Here is a 21,429-nt window from a genome sequence, read left to right as displayed (position 1 = left end):
GATTGTGAAAAATTGCAGGAAAACCTTACAAAACTGGAAGACTGGGCAGTTACCTGATTCTATGGTCCAACTTAGGAGTCAGCACTCAAGAAAAAGATCTAGGTGTCATTGTAGACAATACGCTGAAGTCTGCCCAGTATGTGGCGGCAGATAAAAAAAGCAAACTGGATGCTAGGAATTATTAGGAAAGGAATGCAAAATAAGACCAAGAATGTTATAATGCCTCTGTATCACTCAATGGTGCGACCTCACTTAGAGTATTGCATTTAGTTCTGGTTGTTATATCTCAAAAAAGATATAGCAGAATTAGAAAAGGTTCAAGGAGCAACCAAAATGGTAAAGGGAATGGAACTCCTCCCATATAATAAAAGGCTAAAGAGGTTAGGGCTCTTCAGCTCGGAAAAGAGACAGCTGAGGGGGGATATGATTGAGGTCTATAAATCCTAAGTGGTATAGACTGAGTAAAAGTGAATCAATTATTTTTGCGCTTTCAAAAAGTACAGAGACCCAGGGGACACTCAATGAAATTATATGGAAATACTTTTAAAACAAATAGGAGGAAATATTTTTTCACTCAAAGAATAGTTATGCTCTGGGAGTTGATACCAGATATTGTGGTAACAGCAGGTTTTAAAAAGATTTGGACAAGTTCATGGAGGAGAAATCCATAGTCTGTTATTGAGATGGACATGGGGGAAGTCATTGCTAGCCCTAGGATTGGTAGCATGGAATGTTGCTATTAATTGAGTTCTGCCAGGTACTTATGACCTGGATTGACCACTGTTGGAAGTAGGATGCTGGGCTAGATGGACCATTGGTATGACCCAGTATGGCTATTCTTTCTTATTGATTTTGTGAAGGGCAGTTCTATAACAAGTTGCTTACATTTACATGCCAACTGTGTATTTAAATGTACAGAATACTGATCTTATCATTACGTAGCTTCCCATTATTCCAGAATGTGTGGGATAGTTGTGTCTATCAACCAGCAGGTGGAGATCTCTCTCTTCTCAGTATTTTCTGTCTCCAGTGGATGGACACACTTCAACCTCTGGTTCTGAGTGATTTGCTCCTTGTTCAGTTGGTCAACTGATCCCCAGTTGAGATTTGCGGATGGGTTGAACCTGCGGAGTTATATCTGGAGGTCTTCAGATTCCTGCCTCCGATGCCCCATGAATTTACTTTTTCCCGCCCTTCACCTTGCCTATTTCCTGTGGAGCTCTCCTTTTTCCAGCACAATCACCTTAAAAAGGGGGGGGGGGGGGCAGAAGAAAAAACGGTTTGCTGGAGGGCATGGGACAGAATATCAGTCCTGAGCCTTTCTTATCTGTGGTAAGACTTGTTTAGACTGTGATCTTGGAGGGAGCAGCTGGCAGTGGAAAGTCTGACTAAAGTTTGACTCATAACCACTTGTAGTACCTGAGTCCAAGATGGCCACTGACTGAGTCAGATGTGTTTTTCTGAGCTCCTGTGGTTTTCGCTTTAAACTAAAGTTATAGGTTTGATTGATTCTTACCTTCAACGAGCTCAAGTTTCGGCAGTTACGTCGGTGAGCGGTTCGCTGGTTCACTCCGGGACAGGAGACCTAGGGCTGAACCGTGAACTGGAAGTCTCCCTGAGCCCCGACGGAAGGGCCCCTCCCCCACAGCCTGTGGGAAGCAGCTCTCCATTGGCAGCGTCCTCAGCCCTGAATACCGAAGTGCCTCAGGGCGGGCATAGACGGGAAGCAGTTGCAGCCGTAACAGAGAAGATAGGAGTTTTTACAACTAGCTCCCTGATATCCCACATGTAGGAGGAGACGAGAGAGACGTTGGGAAGTGAGAGACATGTTTCACAGGAAGAGAGTGAGACTTTAGCATTTGCAAAACTTTTTCAAAAACCACAAGAAGTGACTTTAGATAATCTGTGGCTGTTAATTGCAGAAATGGGGAAGACTTTATGCCCCCAAATGAGAAAAATATCCAATGAAGTTGTGATGCTAGTTGGGAAATTTAAAAAAATAGAAAATGAGGTGAAAGCTGTTAAAGAAGACATGGTGAAACAGGAAAAAGTCTCCTCAGAGTCACAGACTTTGCAAACAACAATGCTTAAAGATTTGATCAATTTGAGGAGAAAATCGGAAATGTTGGAGAACACCTAGAGAAGTAATAATCTCCGTTTTATTAATTTCACCTAGAGAAATGTTGAAAAATTACTTTAAAGAAATATTAGAAACAGAAGACAAAGATATACCACCCTTTTCACAGGTCTTTTATATTCCTGTGAGGGTTTTGGACAATCAACAAAGGAATAATATTCAAAATGATCAACCACTTGATGTTTCAGCTTTGCTTGAAATGTCAGATACAGAGCAAATAACAGCTACTACTTTGTTGGCTACAGTAGCGTTACCCTCTGACAAGATCTGCATCTTAAAAAAAATTCTTTCAGAAGAAAGATAAAATTTTTTGTGGTTTGCAAACGCATGTTTTTCCAGATCTAGCGAGGGAAACGCAAAGGCGACGGAAAAACTTTTTGCAAATGAAGCAGGAGGTACTCCAAATGGGAGCAACATTTTATCTTAAATACCCATGTAAATGTTTAATTTCCTACCAGTCAGTGAAATAGGTATATTTTGATCCTGACCAATTGTCCTCCTTTATAACAGCTAGAAGAGCTCTTATATAAGAAAAAACCGAATAGAAACGTGTCTGAAACTCAATTTGATGTAAAGATTATTTTCCTTTGTCTCCTTTATAGGACTATTGGACTCTGGTAGTGGACTTATATGAAACCATAGAATTATTTAATTTGTGTACAGATAATTTCCTTAGAATTATTACCATAGTGGAATTTTTCTTTTGCAAGTGATATGCTTGTATAAAATGTATAATAATAAAGAGATTTAAACATAACCACTTGGAGTTCTTGCAAATTCTATTTGGTGCAGGGAAGGGATCCTGACTCATCACTTAGGACACGTGCGCCATGCTTGTGACATTTGGGTGAACGGCAACTCCCACAGAGGCAGTTAAGTGGTGTTCCCGGTGTGGCTCGCAGGCCGGTGCCAGGGCGTTACAGTGCATTGAAGCCGGGAATCCCACGGGATTAGGAGGAAATGGTCAGGAGCTGCACCTCTTGGATTCGGTGCAGCATCTGAATATGGTGGAGTCTTTCGGGCTCTCCAGCAGGGCCAGTGCACAGTTTAATGCAGGAGAGCAGGGGAACGGGCACAGTTTTGTTGGAGCCAACTGACAGGAGCAGCCTCGGGGCCCAACATAGCATTCAGCTGCATCAGGATCTTTCTTTTTTCCAGAGTTTATGTTGCTCTTACACCAGCCTATTTACTGAAGAAGGGACAGTCAGAGTTGCTGCAAGGTGCGCCAGTTTCTCTCCCCTCTGCCCCTTCTGGCTCCTAAGAGATCTTGCTTAGACCTCCAGGAGTGGACAGATGAGGGTGTGTCTGCTTCTCCCTCCTTATTTGTTGAGGCCTCGACTATTCAGTGGAGCCTTTATGGAAGGAGCCATTAGAGGAAGAGCTCCCTCTTGAGAAGGGGAATGATCCGAAAGTACTGAGGTTGTTTCATAAGGAGAAGCTCAGTACTCTTATTTCTGAGACACTGGCAGTGCTTTTCATTGAGGAGCCTTATGCTTTGGCATCAGGAGTTCCATCTTTGTGAATTTTGAGAGGGCTTAGAGGTCCTTCTAAGGTCTTTCTGATGCATCCAGACAGGACGTGATTACAGCAGAATGAGTCTCACTGGATGCAGGGCTGAGAGTAAGAAGAGCCATTGCTTACCTTTAGCGCTTAGTTCAGGAGGAGAAAATTAAATTGTACCTTCCCAGGGTGGGCTCTCTTGTTATGGCAGTGACTAAAAAGACCACCTGCTGGGGGAAAGAGGGCATTGCCCTAAAACACCTAAAAGAGGTGGAAGGCTCACTGAAACAAACCTTTGAAGTAGCCTCTTTGGACCTTTCAAGTGACAGTGTGCAGCTCATTCGTGGCAAGAGCACTCCAAAGTGGCGTCAGCAATCAGCAACACAAGACAGGTGCCATAACACCCAGCTGGAAGTGGGGTTGGCCTCCTTGGATGTTAGTTATGACATGTTACCAGTTACAGCCCACAGTATATCTTTGGTTGTCGTGGCACATCAGCATTTCTGGTTGCAGCATCGGGTGGCGGATGCAGCATCAAAGTCACATCTAGTTTACTTTGCTATTTGGTGAAAGAACTGGGGGAAATGAAGCCAGAGCGGTTGCCAGAGGATACTCCGAAAGCCTTTGGTCATCTGTCTTCAGGGGCTCTTGATTTTGAGACAGCAGACTGTACCGGTCTGGTTGTCAGCAGTATGACCAGAAGTTCCACTTCCAGGCACACCAATGTTTCATATAGACAGACAGGACAAATAAGGGATACGGGTAGGACAGACAGATAGGACACATAGGGAAAGTGGACTATTGAAGAGAGGAAGACAAGATAAAGGTTACGAACAGGTGACAAGTTAGGAATTAAAAGCAGCATCAAACAGGTAGGCCTTTAGCCCGGATTTGAAGGCGGCCAGGGATGGAGCGTGACGTAATGGCTCAGGAAGAGTCTATTCCAGGCATAAGGTGCGGCAAGATAAAAGGAACGGAGTCTAGAGTTAGCGATGGAGGAGAAGGGTGCTTCCACCCTCCACTACCTCTCCACCCTCATCTCTCCCTACACTCCTTCCCAGGAACTCCGTTCACTAGGCAAATCTCTCCTAATTGCACCCTTCTCGGTTTGGGGCGTAGATGTGTTGATTTTTAATAATTGTCTATTTTCTTGGTATCTGGTTTTGTTGTTTCTTTTTTCTTTCCTGTTGGTTACGTCCGTGTGTATTTGTTCTTCCTTTTAGTTGATTGTTGTTCTTTTGGTCTGATGAGTGGTAAATAAATTGTCTGTAGGGTTTGTGTATTGTGGGTAGATTGTTTAAATTGGGGGTGGTCCATGCGTGATAGATTAGGGGAAGGAAGTAAATTATCATAAGTAATTTGTTGGTGTTCATGTTGGCTGTGGTTCATGGTGCTTGGTTGTGCTTGAGGGAATTAGTGAATGAAATTATGTGTGAACATTAAGCAATGTCAGTATTAGGCAGTGTTAACCTCATGCATTAATTATCAAATGAGAATTCTGCGATACAGTACATCAATGATGGTATTCTGCCTAGATTAGACAAAAATGCTAAGCTATTAGATGGCAAATGTATAGCAAACATTTAGATTACAGTTTTAGGTGTAGTATGAGCTCTTTAGAAGCCTCCATTTGAGCCACTCTGGAAGGCCTCCTTGGAAGATTTTACTCTAAAGACAGCATTCTTGGTGGCTATTGCGTTGACACATAGGGTTTTGGAGCTTCAGGCTATCTCTTGTCAGAATACCTTTCTCTGCTTTTTAGAGGTAGGGCTCTCTCTATACACAGTTCCTTTTTTCTTCCGAGAGTGGTTTCAGCATTCTATCTCAACCAATCCGTGGAGCTTCCGTGTTTTTTCGCAGAAGTCAAAAAGGCTCAATAATCTTCCTTGAAGCTTCTCGATGTGTGTAGAGTTCTCTTTAGATATCTAGAAGACATGAATAAGTTTCACAAATCATTCAGACTGTTTGTGCTTTTTGGTAAATAGAAGCTTGACCTCATGGCTTCTAAGCCCACAATTGTTAGCTGGCTGAAGGAGACTATAGCATCAGCTTATTTGCCTGTGGGGAAGCAGGCTCCTCAGGTCTTGCGAGCTCATTATACGAGGCATAGTATGACATGCTGGGCAGAGACATACCTTACTGCCTCTGGCGGATATTTGCAAGGCAACGACAGGGTCAACACTGCATACCTTTTCCAAGCACTACAGGTTGGATATTGTGGCATGCTTGGAAGCCAGTTATGGGGCTTTAGTCCTCAGGGCAGTGGTGCCAGGATTCCACCCACTCTAGGGCTTGCTTTTGAACATCTGGAATAATGGGACTCTATGTAATCGAAAGAGAAATTAGGTCTTACCTGATAATTTTCTTTCCATTAGTCCTTCCCACTAGTCCAGAGGTTCGCTTGAGGTTTCTGATATGGGTCAAATAATGACACTCACCTTGCATGGTGCTTTCTGCATATCTCTTGTTCTCTACAAGTTGTCCAGAGTGGTCCATACATGTTTCCTCATCTGATTAGTGTTAGGTTAGCGAGTTGTTTAAAGGTTGTTGTGTTTATTCTGAATTTCTCCTTACTGTTTGTCCACGTAAATACTGAGGAGCTGGACTGGATGCTAAGAGAGATACGTCTCGGCTCAGTTTTCAGTTCTTTCTCTGCATCTGCTGGTTGATTGGCACAACAATCTCACAAGTCAGTGGTTCCCAAACCCAGTCCTGGAGGCACCCCAGCCAGTCAGGTTTTCAGGATACTCACAGTGAATATTGTGATGGGCCCTTCAGACTCCAGACCACAGTGCTCCTCAGGCAACACTTCAAACTCCCCTACTGGCCACAATTTATGACAGGGGTGGCTCTGGTGCTAAAGACCTCTGTATTCTGGATCCAAGTTTCCACAGACCTGGCAAGTCCACACTTCTTTAAGCCAATTAACACTATTATTTCCCACAACAGGACCAAACTGAAATAAAACAACTTTACTTTTTTTAACATAAGAGCATTTCTATTACAGTACCTTGGCTTATGTTGCCCCTTTCAATTACATATATACACAGGGTTTCTTCTGTCCCCCTTCCAAACTAACACCCAGCTGAGGGCTTCCCAGGTGGACAAGCTAATTAGACAGGCTGCCTCACTGTTCACTCCTGTTTTTTTTACTTCCACCCAACAAATACTTCATTTTACATGGGCAGGGTTCTTAACTTTCTAGCCTTCAGCCCTTTCTCTCCCAGTTCCTTTTTCCCACCTAGGAACTGGGTGGCCTTCTGCCAGTTAATCAGGTTTCAGCCCCAAACACCACCCTTATCCCAACTCAGAAGGTGGGTTGCCTGACTGATGTAGATAAGGTCTATCAGCTTTCTGAGCCCTACTTCAGCACACACCTAGCTAGCTGCACTTCTCCCACTATCTTACTGGGCTCTCAGGGAAAACTGTGGGTCCACACTCCAGCCAGCTAAAAGGACTATGATTCCTTCCTCGCTCTTAGTACTAACCTTCTACCTCTTCCTGAATTCCACGTGCTGTAGGCTTCCTTCTCCTTCAAAGTACTCTGGGAGAAATCCCTTTTCCTTTGGGCAGGTGTGGGTTGTAGCTCCCTCCCAGGGAAACCCTCTCTTGCCTCTAGAAACTGGCTCTTCCCTTCACTGGGCTCCTTCCTTTCCTCCGACCTAGATGACTGTTAAGACTTCAGCTGCCACTGGGAGTTCACCGGCATCGAAAAGATCGCCACCTCTTTCGAGATCGGGTGCTGAAAGTAGGCCCCAGGATTGAGGGCATGTACAGGTTCGACGTAATCCTTGTTGGCACCAAAGGACTACGATGGTGTACATCAGGGGAAGCTGGGGAAGTATAAATATTGATCCTCATCGAAGCTTGGTTCTGGAAGCTCTGGGGCATCAGCAACGATGGTAGCCGAGAAGCCCTGCTCCCCCTGTTTGGAAGAGGTGCTGAAGTCTCTGGGCAGCGAGGACCCCACTTCCGGTTCTGCACCGATACCTTCTCAGGCTGCCTCTTTTCCAGCTCCCCCAGCTTTGCCAATGCTTGCTTTTCATGAGTGGTTCCAAGCCATGATCAGGGAGGAGCTGGCGCAGATTCTGCAGTTGCAGTCCACTCAGGTGTCGAGGGTGCTTGCACCAACTGTGGATCAGCCCAGATTCTTCCTGAGTTAATATAATTACTCTGTGTGGTTTCTGATAAGATAATTTAAATCTTTCCTTATCAAGCATATAAATATTAATTCTTCCGTACCCTGGTACAATCAATGGTAATAAGTCATCTGGACTACTGCAATGCACTGTACGCTGGCTGCAAGGAACAAACTATCAGGAAACTCCAGACAGCCCAGAATACCGCCGCCAGACTCATATTTGGAAAAACTAAATATGAAAGTGCAAAACCCCTAAGAGAGAAACTTCACTGGCTCCCACTCAAGGAACGCATTGCGTTCAAGATCTGCACGATTGTACACAAAATCATTCACGCAGACGCTCCAATCTACATGCTAAACCTCGTGGATCTACCTCCTAGGAACGCTATAAGATCATCCCGCAAATATCTCAATCTGCACTTCCCCAGCTGTAAAGGACTAAAATACAAGCTGACACATGCCACTACCTTCTCTTACATGAGCACGCAGTTGTGGAACGCATTACGTACAGCCCTGAAAACTATTGACGAAATAACTAACTTTCGCAAATCTCTGAAGACTCACCTCTTTAACAAGGCCTACAAAGAGAACCGACTACCACCCAACCCATCCAGTTATAAAAACCCACCTTCTATACTAACCTGCCTAACAACTTTCTCTCGCTCCTTATTCAGTCTTTATACATTCCAATTGTATCTGATATTCTGGAATGACTATGTCATAATAAAACTCTGTAAGCCACATTGAGCCTGCAAATAGGTGGGAAAGTGTGGGATACAAATGCAATAAATAAATAAATAAATTTTATATATCAGTATTTCACAGTTCATGTGCCATAGTACACTGTAGAGTTCTGATATGCCATGCAGTCCTCTCACCCTTACTGACAGGACATGTGTATCATTTTTTTCTTATGTTTGCCTTATCTGTGGACTGGTTTCAATCTAAAGATTAAACATGTAGGGCCCATTAGTCTTGTGGAACCTGCTAGAACCCATATTCAAACCTCAAAGTAAAGCCGGCTAGCAGAGGTGGTTAGACCACTTTCCTGTCTACTGAAGGGAGAGGATTATGCAGACAAAGATAAAAAAGGGAGGGGATTGTGAGGGTAATCGTGAAACATCAGAACATGGTGAAACACCCCCCCTCACTTTCCCCCCAGACTCTGGCTCAGTTCTTTCATGATAAGGTTCACAAGATTAAACTTGAATTCTCAACCAGGTGACCTCCATCTCTCCTTCCCTTAGTCCATTCTCTCAACCCTCAAACCCCTGCCTCCTTTTCTTCCTTTTCTGAAATCACTGAAGAGGAAACTACACATCTTATTTCCTCCTCGAAACTACCTTTTCCTCTGATCCTATTCCCACCCATCTACTTAACATTCTCTCTCCTACTGTCATCCCTTTTATCTGTCATATCCTCAATCTTTCACTGTCCACTGCGACTGTTCCTGATACCTTCAAACATGCCGTAGTCACACCACTCCTTAAAAAACCTTCATTGGACCCTACCTATCCTTCCAACTATCGCCCCATCTCCCTCCTCACTTTCCTATCCAAGATACTTGAATGTGCTGTTCACCGCCATTGCCTTGACTTTCTTTCATCTCAAGCTATTCTTGATCCACTTCAATCTGGCTTTTCACCCCTTCATTCAACTGAAACAGCGCTTGCTAAAGTCTCCAATGATCTGTTCCTGGCCAGATCCAAAGGTCTCTATTCTATCCTCATCCTTCTCGATCTATCTGCTGCTTTTGACACTGTTGATCACAGCCTAGTCCTTGATATGCTGTCCTCACTTGGATTTCAGGGCTCTGTTCTTTCCTGGTTTTCTTCTTATCTCTCCCAGCGTACCTTTAGTGTATACTCTAGTGGATCCTCCTCTACTTCTATCCCACTGTCAGTTGGTGTACCTCAGGGATCTTTCCTGGGACCTCTTCTTTTCTCCATCTATACTTCTTCCCTTGGTACTCTAATCTCATCCCATGGTTTTCAGTATCATCTTTATGCTGATGACTCCCAAATCTACCTCTCCACACCAGAAATCTCAGCCAAAGTCCAGGCCAAAGTATCAGCCTGCCTGTCTGACATTGCTACCTGGATGTCTCAGCGCCATCTGAAACTAAACATGACCAAGACTGAGCTTCTCATCTTTCCCCCATAAACCAACCTCTCCTCCTCCCCCATTCTCTGTTTCTGTGGATAACACTCTCATCCTTCCTGTCTCATCAGCTCGTAACCTTGGGGTCATCTTTGACTTATCCCTCTCCTTCTCTGCACATATTCAGCAGACTGCTAAAACCTTTCGTTTCTTTCTCTATAATATCAGCAAAATTCACCCTTTCCTTTTGTCAGGTTCTCAGGTTCAGAGCCCGCAGGGCCGGGCTCTGGAGCAAATATGAACCTTGGGCTGCTGACGAGGAGCGACAGCAGCAGGCAAAACCCACCAACCAATGCTGGGCAAGCACCCTGGCAACGGCAGGGACTGCAGGCACCGCCCAGCGAGCCGGAACACACGGACTGGAATCCCCCGGATTGGAGGACACAGGACTGGAACACTGGACTGGAATCCCCTGGACTGGAGGACACTGGACTGGAACACTGGACTGGAATCCCCCAGACTGGAGAACACAGGACTGGAATCCCCCGGACTGGAGAACACAGGACTGGAGCACACTGGACTAGTCCGTACAGCTTCACCTGCACTTAGCCACTGCCCCCCAAGGGTTGAGCCCCTGGGTTCGAGTGGCCGGCAGGACTTACCGGATACAGGATGACACAGGGACCGGGACTAGAACAAGCTGAAGCAGGAGTGCTCCAGGTACTCAACTAACTGAAGTGCTAAACTGACAAACCTAAGCCCTATCCTACCAGGGGTGCTCCTAAGCCCTGCTCAACAAAGGGACTTCCTAAGCCCTAAACTAACAGAGCAGGGAACTAAACACAAAGCTAACACAGGTGCTACTAAGCACCAAGCTACAAGCAGTGCTCTACAACTCTAAACTAACTAAGGTGCTCCTATGCACCAAACAACCAGAAGTGCTCCTAGCACTAAAAGGGACACCGGGGAGCCACAAGGGAAAAACAAGGAAGAAAAAACACAAAAACTAGCAAAGGTGCTTCCTAAACACCAAGCTACAGCTGTGCCCCACAGCACTAAACTAACCAAGCACTAACCCTACAGAAGTGCTAGTAACAGAAACTAACAGGGGAGCAGGGGAGCCACAAGGAAACAAGCAGGGAAGCTAAACACGAATCAAAGTGCACACTGCACTAACACTAACCTGGACCTTTAGCAAAAGCAAGCAGGGAAACTAGACACAAAGTCAGAAGTGCACACTGCACCACCCTACCTCAAGCAAACGTTGCAAAGGCCCCGAAGGGAAGAACACCACTTCCTTATCAAGGCCCTCCCAGATGATGTCACACTCCCTAGAGCCAGGCAGACAGCACACTGAAACCCCGAGAGGCCCAACCCACACCAATGCAGCACCGTGAAGCTCTTGAAGCCAGTACACCCAAAGAGAGGTAGAACTAACTCAGTCCACACACACAGCTGTAGTAAAGTGAAACAATTAGAGTCGTGCTGCTGGAAGCTGCCAGCATAGAGAGAGAGAGAGCTAGCTCAGAAAAGACAGACAAAAGAAACAGAAGCCAGCTAAGAAGCTGACCCCCAGGAAAAAGGTAAGTTTGAGAGGGGTTCTGACCACGATCATAACACCTTTCTGAGCACACTACCAGAACCCTCATCCACACTCTTATCACCTCTCGCTTAGACTATTGCAACTTACTAACAGCAATGAAGAATGGCCGGATGATACAATTCCATAAGGTATGGGACAGTTATAAGACCTGGAGAGCTAAGGCAGGGATCGAACTAGACGCCCCACAGTTAGTGGTACCAGCGCTATAGATTCAATTTATAAACCCGGATACACCCAGAACGGCAATATTAATTACATAAATCACATGTGCAGGAGACCTCTAAGAGAAGGAAGGGAGAGGAGGAGGGGGGAAGGGAAAGGGGGGATAATGATAAGATGTAAAATGTGTTATGGATGTATTCTATACGTGTTCTGTATTTGCATTTAAAATAAAGTTTGGAAGAAGTAACTCTTTAAAAATGATTGTTTAGGAAGAAGGGGGGAGGGGGGAACAAAAGAAAATTATGCTTGTTGTATAAGGAAGGCATGATGGTTACGATTTGAATTTATCTGGAAGTTTCATGTCTGTTTGTCTTATCTTTCTTTTGTTAATAAAAAGATTTAAACTAGACTATTGCAGCTTGCTTCTCACAGGCCTCCCACTTAGCCATCTCTCTCCTCTTCAATCTGTTCAGAATTCTGCTGCACGACTAATACTCCGCCAGTGTTGTTATGCTCATATTAGCCCTCTCCTCAAGTCACTTCACTGGCTTCCTATCCGTTTCCGCATACAGTTCAAACTCCTCTTATTGACCTATAAGTGCATTCACTCTGCAGCTCCTCAGTACCTCTCCACTCTCATCTCTCCCTACATTCCTTTCCGGGAACTCCGTTCTCTGGGTAAATCTCTCTTATCTGCACTCTTCTCCTCCACTGCTAACTCCAGACTCCGTTCCTTTTATCTTGCTGCACCATATGCCTGGAATAGAGTTCCTGAGCCGGTACGTCAAGCTCCATCTCTGGCTGTCTTCAAATCTAAGCTAAAAGCCCATCTTTTTGATGCTGCTTTTAACTCCTAACCCTTACTTATTTCATCATCCTCACTTTAATATTCCCTTATCTCTTGTTTGTGCTGTTTGTCTGTCCTAATTAGATTGTAAGCTCTCTCGAGCAGGGACTGTCTCTTCATGTTCAAGTGTACAGCGCTGCGTACGTCTAGTAGCGCTTTAGAAATGATAAGTAGTAGTAAGTAGTAGAACATAAGATATGCTATGCCAAGTCAGATCTAGTGCCTGTAGAGCCCAGCCTTCTGTCTCCTACAGTGGCTAGCTAGTCTGGATCACTAGGAAGTAACTGGTAAATTCCTTGCAGTTCTAATCCCTAGGATATGCAGTGTTTTTCCCAAAGCTGATTTGTTAGTAATTGTTTCTGGATTTTTCTGCTAGGAACTTAAACTCCCTTTAAACCCAACTATGCTAGATACCCTGACTCATCTTCAGCAACAAATTCCACAGCTGGATTGATTGCTATATGAAAAAAAATGTATATTTTCTCCAGTTTGTTTTAAATCTGTTACCTTTTTAATTTTATGGAGTACCCCCTAGTACTAGTACTGTTTGAAGGAGTAAATAATCATTCCCTATTAATTTCTTCCATCCCACTCATGATTTTAGAAATTTGTGTGATATCCTTTGTCATCTTCTCAAAGCTGAACAGCCCTAACCTATTTAGCCTTTCTTCATAAGGGAATTGTTCCATCCCCTTTACCCTTTTTTTTTTGCCATTCTCTGTTTATTTTCTAGTTCTTTATAAATGCAACTTCACACAGTTGTCACAGTGCAAGAGGAGTATGCATGTTTTTGGTTAAAAGAGGATTGCATGAGGTGGGGATGAATATGAAATGGAGAGAATTGCATAGAATGAAGGGAAAGGGAATGAACGTGAAAGCGAGCCACAGTGATGAGGGCTTCAGATGTGTGGGAGAAATGGTTTGCACAGAAGGGGTGGAGAAAGAAAGATTGTAGTAGGAGGTGAGAGGAGATGGAAAAGCAGTAGACTTGGTGAAAGAGAAGATGGAATGGAAACATAAGAAAGTAAGAAGTGAAAGAGAGAAATGTAGGGTGGGGAAAAAAGGTACATGGAGGAAATGGGGAGGGTTTCTGTGTGAGATGAGAGAGGATACAATGGATCGAGGTGAAAGATCACACAGGTGGAGGTAGGGGATTATGCAGAAAGGATCACACAAGGAGGTAGGAAGAGAAGGCAGTTTGGTTTGATATTGACATATTGGCATCTAGTTGATATTTTCTGTCTTAAAAACATTTGTCAATTTTATGTTAAATTGGATTACTTTATGTAAAATGTTAAAATTTTATTGATAAAAAAATTGATTTTAATGTACAGATATTTTGTTGACTGTGTGTGTTTATTTTTTTAACCCGCCTAAAATTTTAGATCAGAATATAAATTATTTAAATATAAATATCAGAGGAGGGCAAGAGGCAGGATTTTATGGAAAGAGAGGATGTACTTTACTAGAGTCTGCTGGTTTGTTATAATTTATATATCGTGAAAGAATCAAGCCAACTCAGAAATATGCATTGAAATAAAAACAAAGATTTGAAGGTTGTGAAGCACTGTTACTGATAATACTTCTTTTTCTTTGTTACAGTCAAGAATTGCAGTACTTTATAAAGATCCTATTCAATAAATTTTCATACATTGTTTTGTTACTGAGGCAGAGTTCAAAAACTAATTTCTCTTACCAGTGTTAAAAAGTATTGCATATAGTCATTTGTTTTATAGAATGTATTTAACTTGTTCTTTTCTTTTCTTTTACATTTTTAATAGGTTATTGCATATAACTCTGAAGGCAAAAGCAGTCCGAGTGAAGTAGTAGAATTTGCTTCTTGCCCAGACAAACCTGGAGCACCTTCAAAGCCTTTTGTTAAAGGAAGAATACATGCTCAGAATTTCAAGATAAGTTGGGGTAAGAAGTTTATATAGTGTATATAGATCTAGCATTACACAGTTGCATAGTAACATAGTAGATGACGGCAGAAAAAGACCTGCATGGTCCATCTAGTCTGCCCAACAAGATAAATTCATATGTGCTACTTCTTGTGTATACCTTACCTTGATTTGTATCTGCCATTTTCAGGGCACAGACCGTAGAAGTCTTGCCCAGCACTAGCCCCGCCTCCCATTCTCGGCTAAACTTCTGAGCATCCATTCCTTCTGAACAGGATTCCTTTATGTTTATCCCATGCATGCTTGAATTCCGCTACCATTTTCATCTCCACCACCTCCTGTGGGAGGGCATTCCAAGTATCTACCGCTCTCTCCGTGAAAAAAATACTTCCTGACATTTTTCTTGATTCTGCCCCCTTTCAATCTCATATCATGTCCTCTAGTTCTACCGCCTTCCCATCTACGGAAAAGGTTGGTTTGCAGATTAATACCTTTCAAATATTTGAACGTTTGTATCATATCACCCCTGTTTCTCCTTTCCTCCAGGGTATACATGTTCAGGTCCGCAAGTCTCTTCTCATACGTCTTGTAACGCAAATCCCATACCATTCTCGTAGCTTTTCTTTGCACCGCTTCAATTCTTTTTACATCCTTAGCAAGGTATGGCCTCCAAAACTGAACACAATACTCCAGGTGGGGCCTCACCAACGACTTATACAGGGGCATTAAAACCTCTTTTCTTCTGCTGGTCACACATCTCTCTATACAGCCTAGCAACTTTCTCGCTATGGCCACCGCCTTGTTACACTGTTTCGTTGCCTTCAGATCCTCAGATACTATCACCCCAAGATCCCTCTCCCCATCCGTACCTATCAGACTCTCCCCGCCTAACACATACGTCTCCCATGGATTTCTACTCCCTAAGTGCATTACTTTGCATTTCTTCGCATTGAATTTTAATTACCAAACCTTAGACCATTCTTCTAGCTTCCGCAGATCCTTTTTCATGTTTTCCACTCCCTCCCTGGTGTCCACTCTGTTGCAAATCTTAGTATCGTCTGCAAAAAGGCAAACTTTACCTTCTAACCCTTCGACAATGTCACTCACAAACATATTGAACAGAATCTGCCCCAGCACCGATCCCTGAGGCAGTGCCCGTAGTGAGGGCGGCTGACACCCGGGACGGTTCGCTGCTGCGCACCCCCCCCCCCCCCCCCCCCGGAGCGCATTCTTACCAAGGAGGGCGGGCGGGAGGGCCGCTCCACCCTGAGTGCACGTCGCTGGGAGCAGCATCGGCTCCGCTGGTTCCCTGCTCTCTCTGCCCCGGAACAGGAAGTAACCTGTTCCGAAGCACAGAAAGCAGTGAACCAGCGGAGCCGACACCCCCCAGCGGCATGCACCTGGGGCGGACCGCCCCACATCCCCCCCACCCTTCCTACGCCACTGCCCTGAGGCACTCCACTACTCATCTTCCCCTCCTCCGAGCGAATTCCATTAACCACCACCCTCTGGTTTCTGTCCGTCAACCAGTTCCTAATCCAGTTAGTTTGTGTTCTGTTGGTACCTTATTTTTATGCCTTATTCTTATAATTAATCCTTATTTGTCTAAAAGTTAACTCTTAAGAACTGCTCCTGACAAACCTGTAAGTACCTCTTCACAAAGGATAGCATAATTTTAAGGCCTTGTTTTACAGTACTCTGAACTCATTTAGGGAGATCATTTCCTTATAGGATGTGCTAACACTGTCATTATGTTTTATTTGCTGCAAGGCCCATCTTGTGCAGTGGGCCCTGTGGCAAATAACTTATGTTAACTGTGTTCACGTGTGCTGTTAGGAAATTGCCATGTTCGTATATGTTTATCTAGAGAATCTGGTATCCACCCGCAATTCTCTGCTGTGTGAGCCAAGGCAAAGCTTAAGCATAGAAGTTGTAACCCTATCTGTTAAGTTATCTTTTACAGGTGGAGCTATATAAAAAAAATAGTATTTTATATTAATGCTATTCTACAGTATGCACTGATATGTATATAAAGATTTAGGCGACTTCATTAAGAAATAATACACTTTCTTTATGCTTCTAGATTAGTCCAGACTAGTGAGTTATGTCCCCTTCTCAGAGAACAAGCAGGACAGTTGTATTCTTACATGTGGGTGATATCATCTAATGGAACCTGATGCAGATGCTGCCTAGCACATATTAGCTAAGGAAAGTTCTAGCTGTGTTCCACTGTGCATGTGTGGGTACCTTCCCTGCTGACACACAAGCACGAGTCCATGAGTCTTTTCTTTTCCACAGAGCTAGGAGGTCACGTCTTTGTGAGTAGAGGTGTAGCCTAATGGTTAGTGTGGTGGGTTGAGAACCTGAGGAACGGTTCAGTTCCCATGGCAGCTCCTTGTGACCCTGAGCAAATCACTTAACCAAGGTACAAAAAAACTTAGATTGTGAGCCCACTAGGGACAAATAAAGTATCTGCATATAATATATTAAAACTGCTTTGGTTATACCCACAGAATGGCAGTATATGAAATCCATGCCCCCTCCCTCCCTTTGTAATTTTTTTTCTATTGGGGTTGGCCCCTTCTAACCTCCAACTAGTGGGTTCTTCAAATAGTCCATCTCAGTTACACACTTCATTGGGATCAGAAACCATCAAATTGCCCACTGAGAGTATCATTCATCAGCTCTCAGCACAAGCAGGCACTTGTAGAGGAAGTCTCTGCCCTTTAACAGACCAATGAGGTCAAACCCATGCCACCATGGGAAAAAGGAAAGAGATTCTATTCCAGGTACTTCTTTATGTCCAAAAAGATGGAGGGGAGGGTTCCCTCATTCTAGACTTGAGGGTCCTGAACAAATTCCTAGTCAAAGAAAAGTTCAGGATGATTTCCCTGGGCATCCTCCCAATGATTCAGGAAAAAAGATTGTCTATGCTGTCTGGACTTAAAGAATGCCCATACTAATATTTTGATGCTTCCCAGTCAAAGGAAGTATGTCAGATTTCAAGTAGGGAGGCACCACTACAAGTATCGCATTCTGCCTTTTGGCCTTGCATCAGCCCTCGGGGACTTTACCAAATGCCTAGTAGTAGTTGCAGCATTGCTACACAGACTGGGAATATATATGTTTCCCTTTCTGAATGATTGGTTGGTCAAGATCACATAGTAAAAAGTGGGTGCAGGAGTCCATGCAGGAGAACTATTCAGGTGCTAGAGCTACCAGGGTTCATTATAAACTAACCCAAGTCCCACCTGCATCCAGTACAGCAATTGGAATACTTAGAAACCCAACAATACAGTGCAAGCTTGTGCCTTCCCACCCCTAGCGATAGCGGATGCCTTGATTGCACTCGCCTTACTGGTCCACAGCAGCCAGCAGGTCACAGCTCGATAGATGTTGAGGTTACTATACCACATGGCCTCCACAGTGCATGTCACTCCCATGGCTCACCTCCATTTGAGAGGGGCCTAATGGACTCTAGCTTCCCAGTGGTCTCGGGCCACAGGGAACCTGGCAGATGTCATCCGGTTCCCCACAGAGCTAGTTCAATCCATACTCTGGTGGACAGTTTGGCCAGATTTGACCATGGGACTATCATTCCAAATTCTATCTCCTCAAAAGGTGTTAACAATGGATGCATCCAACATTGGATGAGGAGCTCATATAAATGGGCTTCATGCCCAAAGAGTAAGAAAACAGCAAGGCAGATGTGCACTAGATCCAATGTGGAAAACAGAAAAGGAGGCAACCCTTGTGAAGATAAGCAATATCTGCCTCCCAGGAGGAGGAACATTTCTGACCAGTTCTGGTGAAATTTGAGGTTTTACACCAGCTGTTTTTTCTGCCCCTGATGCATCTGGATTTTGGCAAAACATGACCATGTTGGGCAACTGTATTTGAATCCTGGGAGCTTGTATGAATTAATAAAGACTGTTTTTCTTCACAAGGTGTGCTTCCTTTTTTATTTTTCACACCCAAAGGACATGTTCTGCTTGTGAAACTGATCTCCACATCAATCTCTTGAAGCGAAGGGCCACATGGAATGCTCTAAAGGCTTTCAGAGATCAGTTATAGAACCAAATTGTACACATCCAAACAGTCAACCAGGTTGTGATGTACTATGTGAACAAGCAGAGAGGTAAGGAATCCTACTCCTAGGGTTAGGAGGCAATGGTGATGTGGCAGTGAGCTGCTGTTCATGGGATGGTCCTACGGGCAAGGAAAACAGCCTGATGGACAGACTGAGACGGGTGATGCAACTGCATGCGTGGTCTCTCAACATGGGCATATTCTACGACATCTTTCAAAACTTTGGAAACCCTCTTGGTGGATCTTTTTACCACTCATCTGAACAACAGTCCCGCAGTTCTGGGGCAAGCTCCAGTCACATGGCAGACTAGCATCGGATGCCTTTCTCCTACATTGGAGGGAGGATGTTCTGTTTGCATATCTTCCAACACCTCTCATAAAGAAGACTTTGCTGAAACTCAAGCAAAATCGGGGAGCCATGATCCTGATTGCCCCGTGTTGGCCAAGGCAGATCTTGTTCTCACTTCTTCTGGAATTGTCCGAAGAACTATGGAGATTGGAGTGTTTTCTGACCCTCATCTCCCAAAACAAGGGGTCTCTTCAGCACCCCAACCTCAAGACCCTGGCCTTCATGGCTTGGATATTGAAAGCATAGAATTTCGGTCCTTTGATCTGCCTGAGGGGATCTTGTTCACTTCCAGGAAAGATTCCACTAAGAGACAATGTTCTTTTAAATGAAAGAGGTTTGTCATCTGGTGTGAGGCTAAGGCCCTAGATCCTCTTACTTGTCCTACACAAAAACTGCTTGAATACCTTCTGCACCTCTCCAAGTCAGGGTACACCTCAGTGCAATTGATGCTTACGTTCATGTAGGGGGTGAGCCTATCTTTGTACAGCCTCTAGTTCGATTCATAAGAGGTTTCTGTTGACAAAGCCCCTAGTCAAACCTCCTATTGTGTCATGAGAGCTCAACATCATTCTCACCTAGCTGATGAAAGCTCCTTTTAAGCCAATTGATTCCTGTCATCTGAAGTATCCAACCTGGAAAGTTGTGTTTTTGGTGGTGGTCACTTCAGCTCACAGACTCGGTGAGCTTCAGGCCCTAGTAGCTGATCCGCCTTACACAAGATTTTATGATAGAGTAGTTCTTCGCACACATCGTAAGTTCCTTTCTAAGGTGGTTTCTGAGTTCCATCTTAATCAGTCAGGCTTTCTGTCAACATTTTATCCTAAGCCTCATGCCCATCCTGGTGAAAGCGCACTGCATACCTTAGACTGCAAGCGAGCATTAGTCTTCTATCTGGAGCGAACTAAAGCCAATAGACAGTCCACCCAGCTTTTTTTTTTTTTATCCAAACTGGATGGGGGTAGCCATCTGCAAACACACACTTTCCAGTTGGCTAGCAGATTGTATCTCCTTCACTTATGCTCAGGCTGGGCTGACTTTTCGGGGTCATGTCACGGCTCATAATGTCAGAGCCATGGTTATGTAGCCCACTTGAAATCAGCCTCCATTGAGGAGATATGCAAGTCTGCGACATGATCTTCAGTCCACACATTCACAGCACAAAATTGCCTTGAGCAGAATACCGAACATGACAGCTGGTTCAGTCAGACAGTCCTGCAGAATTTGTTTGGTGTCTAGAATCCAACTCCACTCTCCTAGGCCCAGTTTTGTTCTGTTCCAGGCTGTACTTTCACGACCGGTTTGTATATAATTTCTGGGTAATTGACTTCAAGACCTCAACGTTTTGAGTCCCTATTGTGTTAGCATTGGTGTTTTCAGTGAGCTTTCTAGATAGGGTTTCCCATATGTGAGAATTCAACTGGCCTACTTGTCCTCAGAGAAAGTAAAGTTACTCACCTGTTGGAAGATGTGCTCTAAGGACAGCAGGCCAATTATTCTCACATATATCCTCCCACCTCCCCTAGGAATTGTCTTCTTCAGCTATATCATCTGACTGATGGACCTGTGCTCGTGCATCAGGCGGGAAGGCACCTGTGCATGCACGGTGTGATGCTGCTAGAACTTTAGCTGATACGCGCTAAGCAGCATATGCAGCAGGCTCCTTAGGATGATGGCACCCACATGTGAGAATACTTGGCCTGCTGTCCTCGGAGAACACCTGCTACAGGTGAATAACTTTGCTTTAACAGCAGATAGAGAGGCAGAGAAAAAACTGATGAATGTAATGATGACTACAATCCTGTCAGTGTGTATTTGTTTTCAGACAGGTAGTGCAGGTTGGACTGATGCAGCAGGATTTTTGTAATAACAAACCTGACTCCCCTGAGCACACACTAGAGCCTGGGTCCATTGGTTGAGGCTGACTGATATAGGAACCCAGGAGTCTGAATATAATCCTTCTAGTTGAGCCAGGAGGGGTTCATTGTCCCTCCATAGCTCTGAGCCTTGGCCCAAGGGCCTTCTCTAGCAAAGCTCTCTGGCATAATTTCCTATGGTGCCTTGCCAGAAAGGGAATACCCCCACCCCCTTACAGTATTTAAAAAGAGATTGGGGGGCTATTCCCTTGCTAAAAGAATAAGGTTCTGTAAATAAATAAATAAAAAGTTTCCCTCAGGAAGTCAGGCAGAAGTTTAAATTACTGCAGCAGCAGTCACTACCTAAACAAGAACTGGGAAAATCCATAGTCTTCTTGCAGCTTAAAGGGAAAGCCACCAGAAGCAGCAGCTAATTTTAGCGGTATCTTTGGATTTTGTTCTTTGTTGTTTGTTTTTTGGGTTTTTTTTAACTGTAACTGGTTTGGACAGCATGCCAGCAGGCAAATACTATGGGGTTTGTGGAGGCTAGCAGTTAAGTACAGCTACTGGCTCCTACTGCTCTGCATGTGATGCAGGAGCTTCAGGGGAGCTTTTGAGTCACTGGATGAATCTCATGGAGCCAGAACAGCAGCATGCAGGAGAGGCCTCCTTTCCATCCATGATACCTCAGTTTTAAGCAGAAACGACCATTTTGTGTACAGACCATGATTCTTTCCATTGGGTCTG

The 21,429-nt window shown here is 44.3% G+C and overlaps 1 protein-coding gene across 2 annotated transcripts in view; it reads left to right on the top strand.

Moving 5' to 3' along the window:
* FNDC3A (fibronectin type III domain containing 3A) overlaps nucleotides 1-21,429 on the top strand; it is a 379,001-nt gene that overhangs the window by 250,694 nt on the left and 106,878 nt on the right. For both annotated transcript variants that reach the window (XM_030200475.1, XM_030200477.1), the window contains one exon: nucleotides 14,272-14,410. In XM_030200475.1, the coding sequence (XP_030056335.1) occupies nucleotides 14,272-14,410 (139 nt within the window). The remainder of the gene's footprint in view (nucleotides 1-14,271; nucleotides 14,411-21,429) is intronic.

The sequence above is a fragment of the Microcaecilia unicolor genome, chromosome 4 (assembly GCF_901765095.1).
Source record: "Microcaecilia unicolor chromosome 4, aMicUni1.1, whole genome shotgun sequence".
NCBI classification, from domain to species: Eukaryota; Metazoa; Chordata; class Amphibia; order Gymnophiona; family Siphonopidae; genus Microcaecilia; species Microcaecilia unicolor.
Note: the sequence above shows the minus strand (reverse complement) of the source record. Positions and strands in the feature narration are given on the sequence as shown.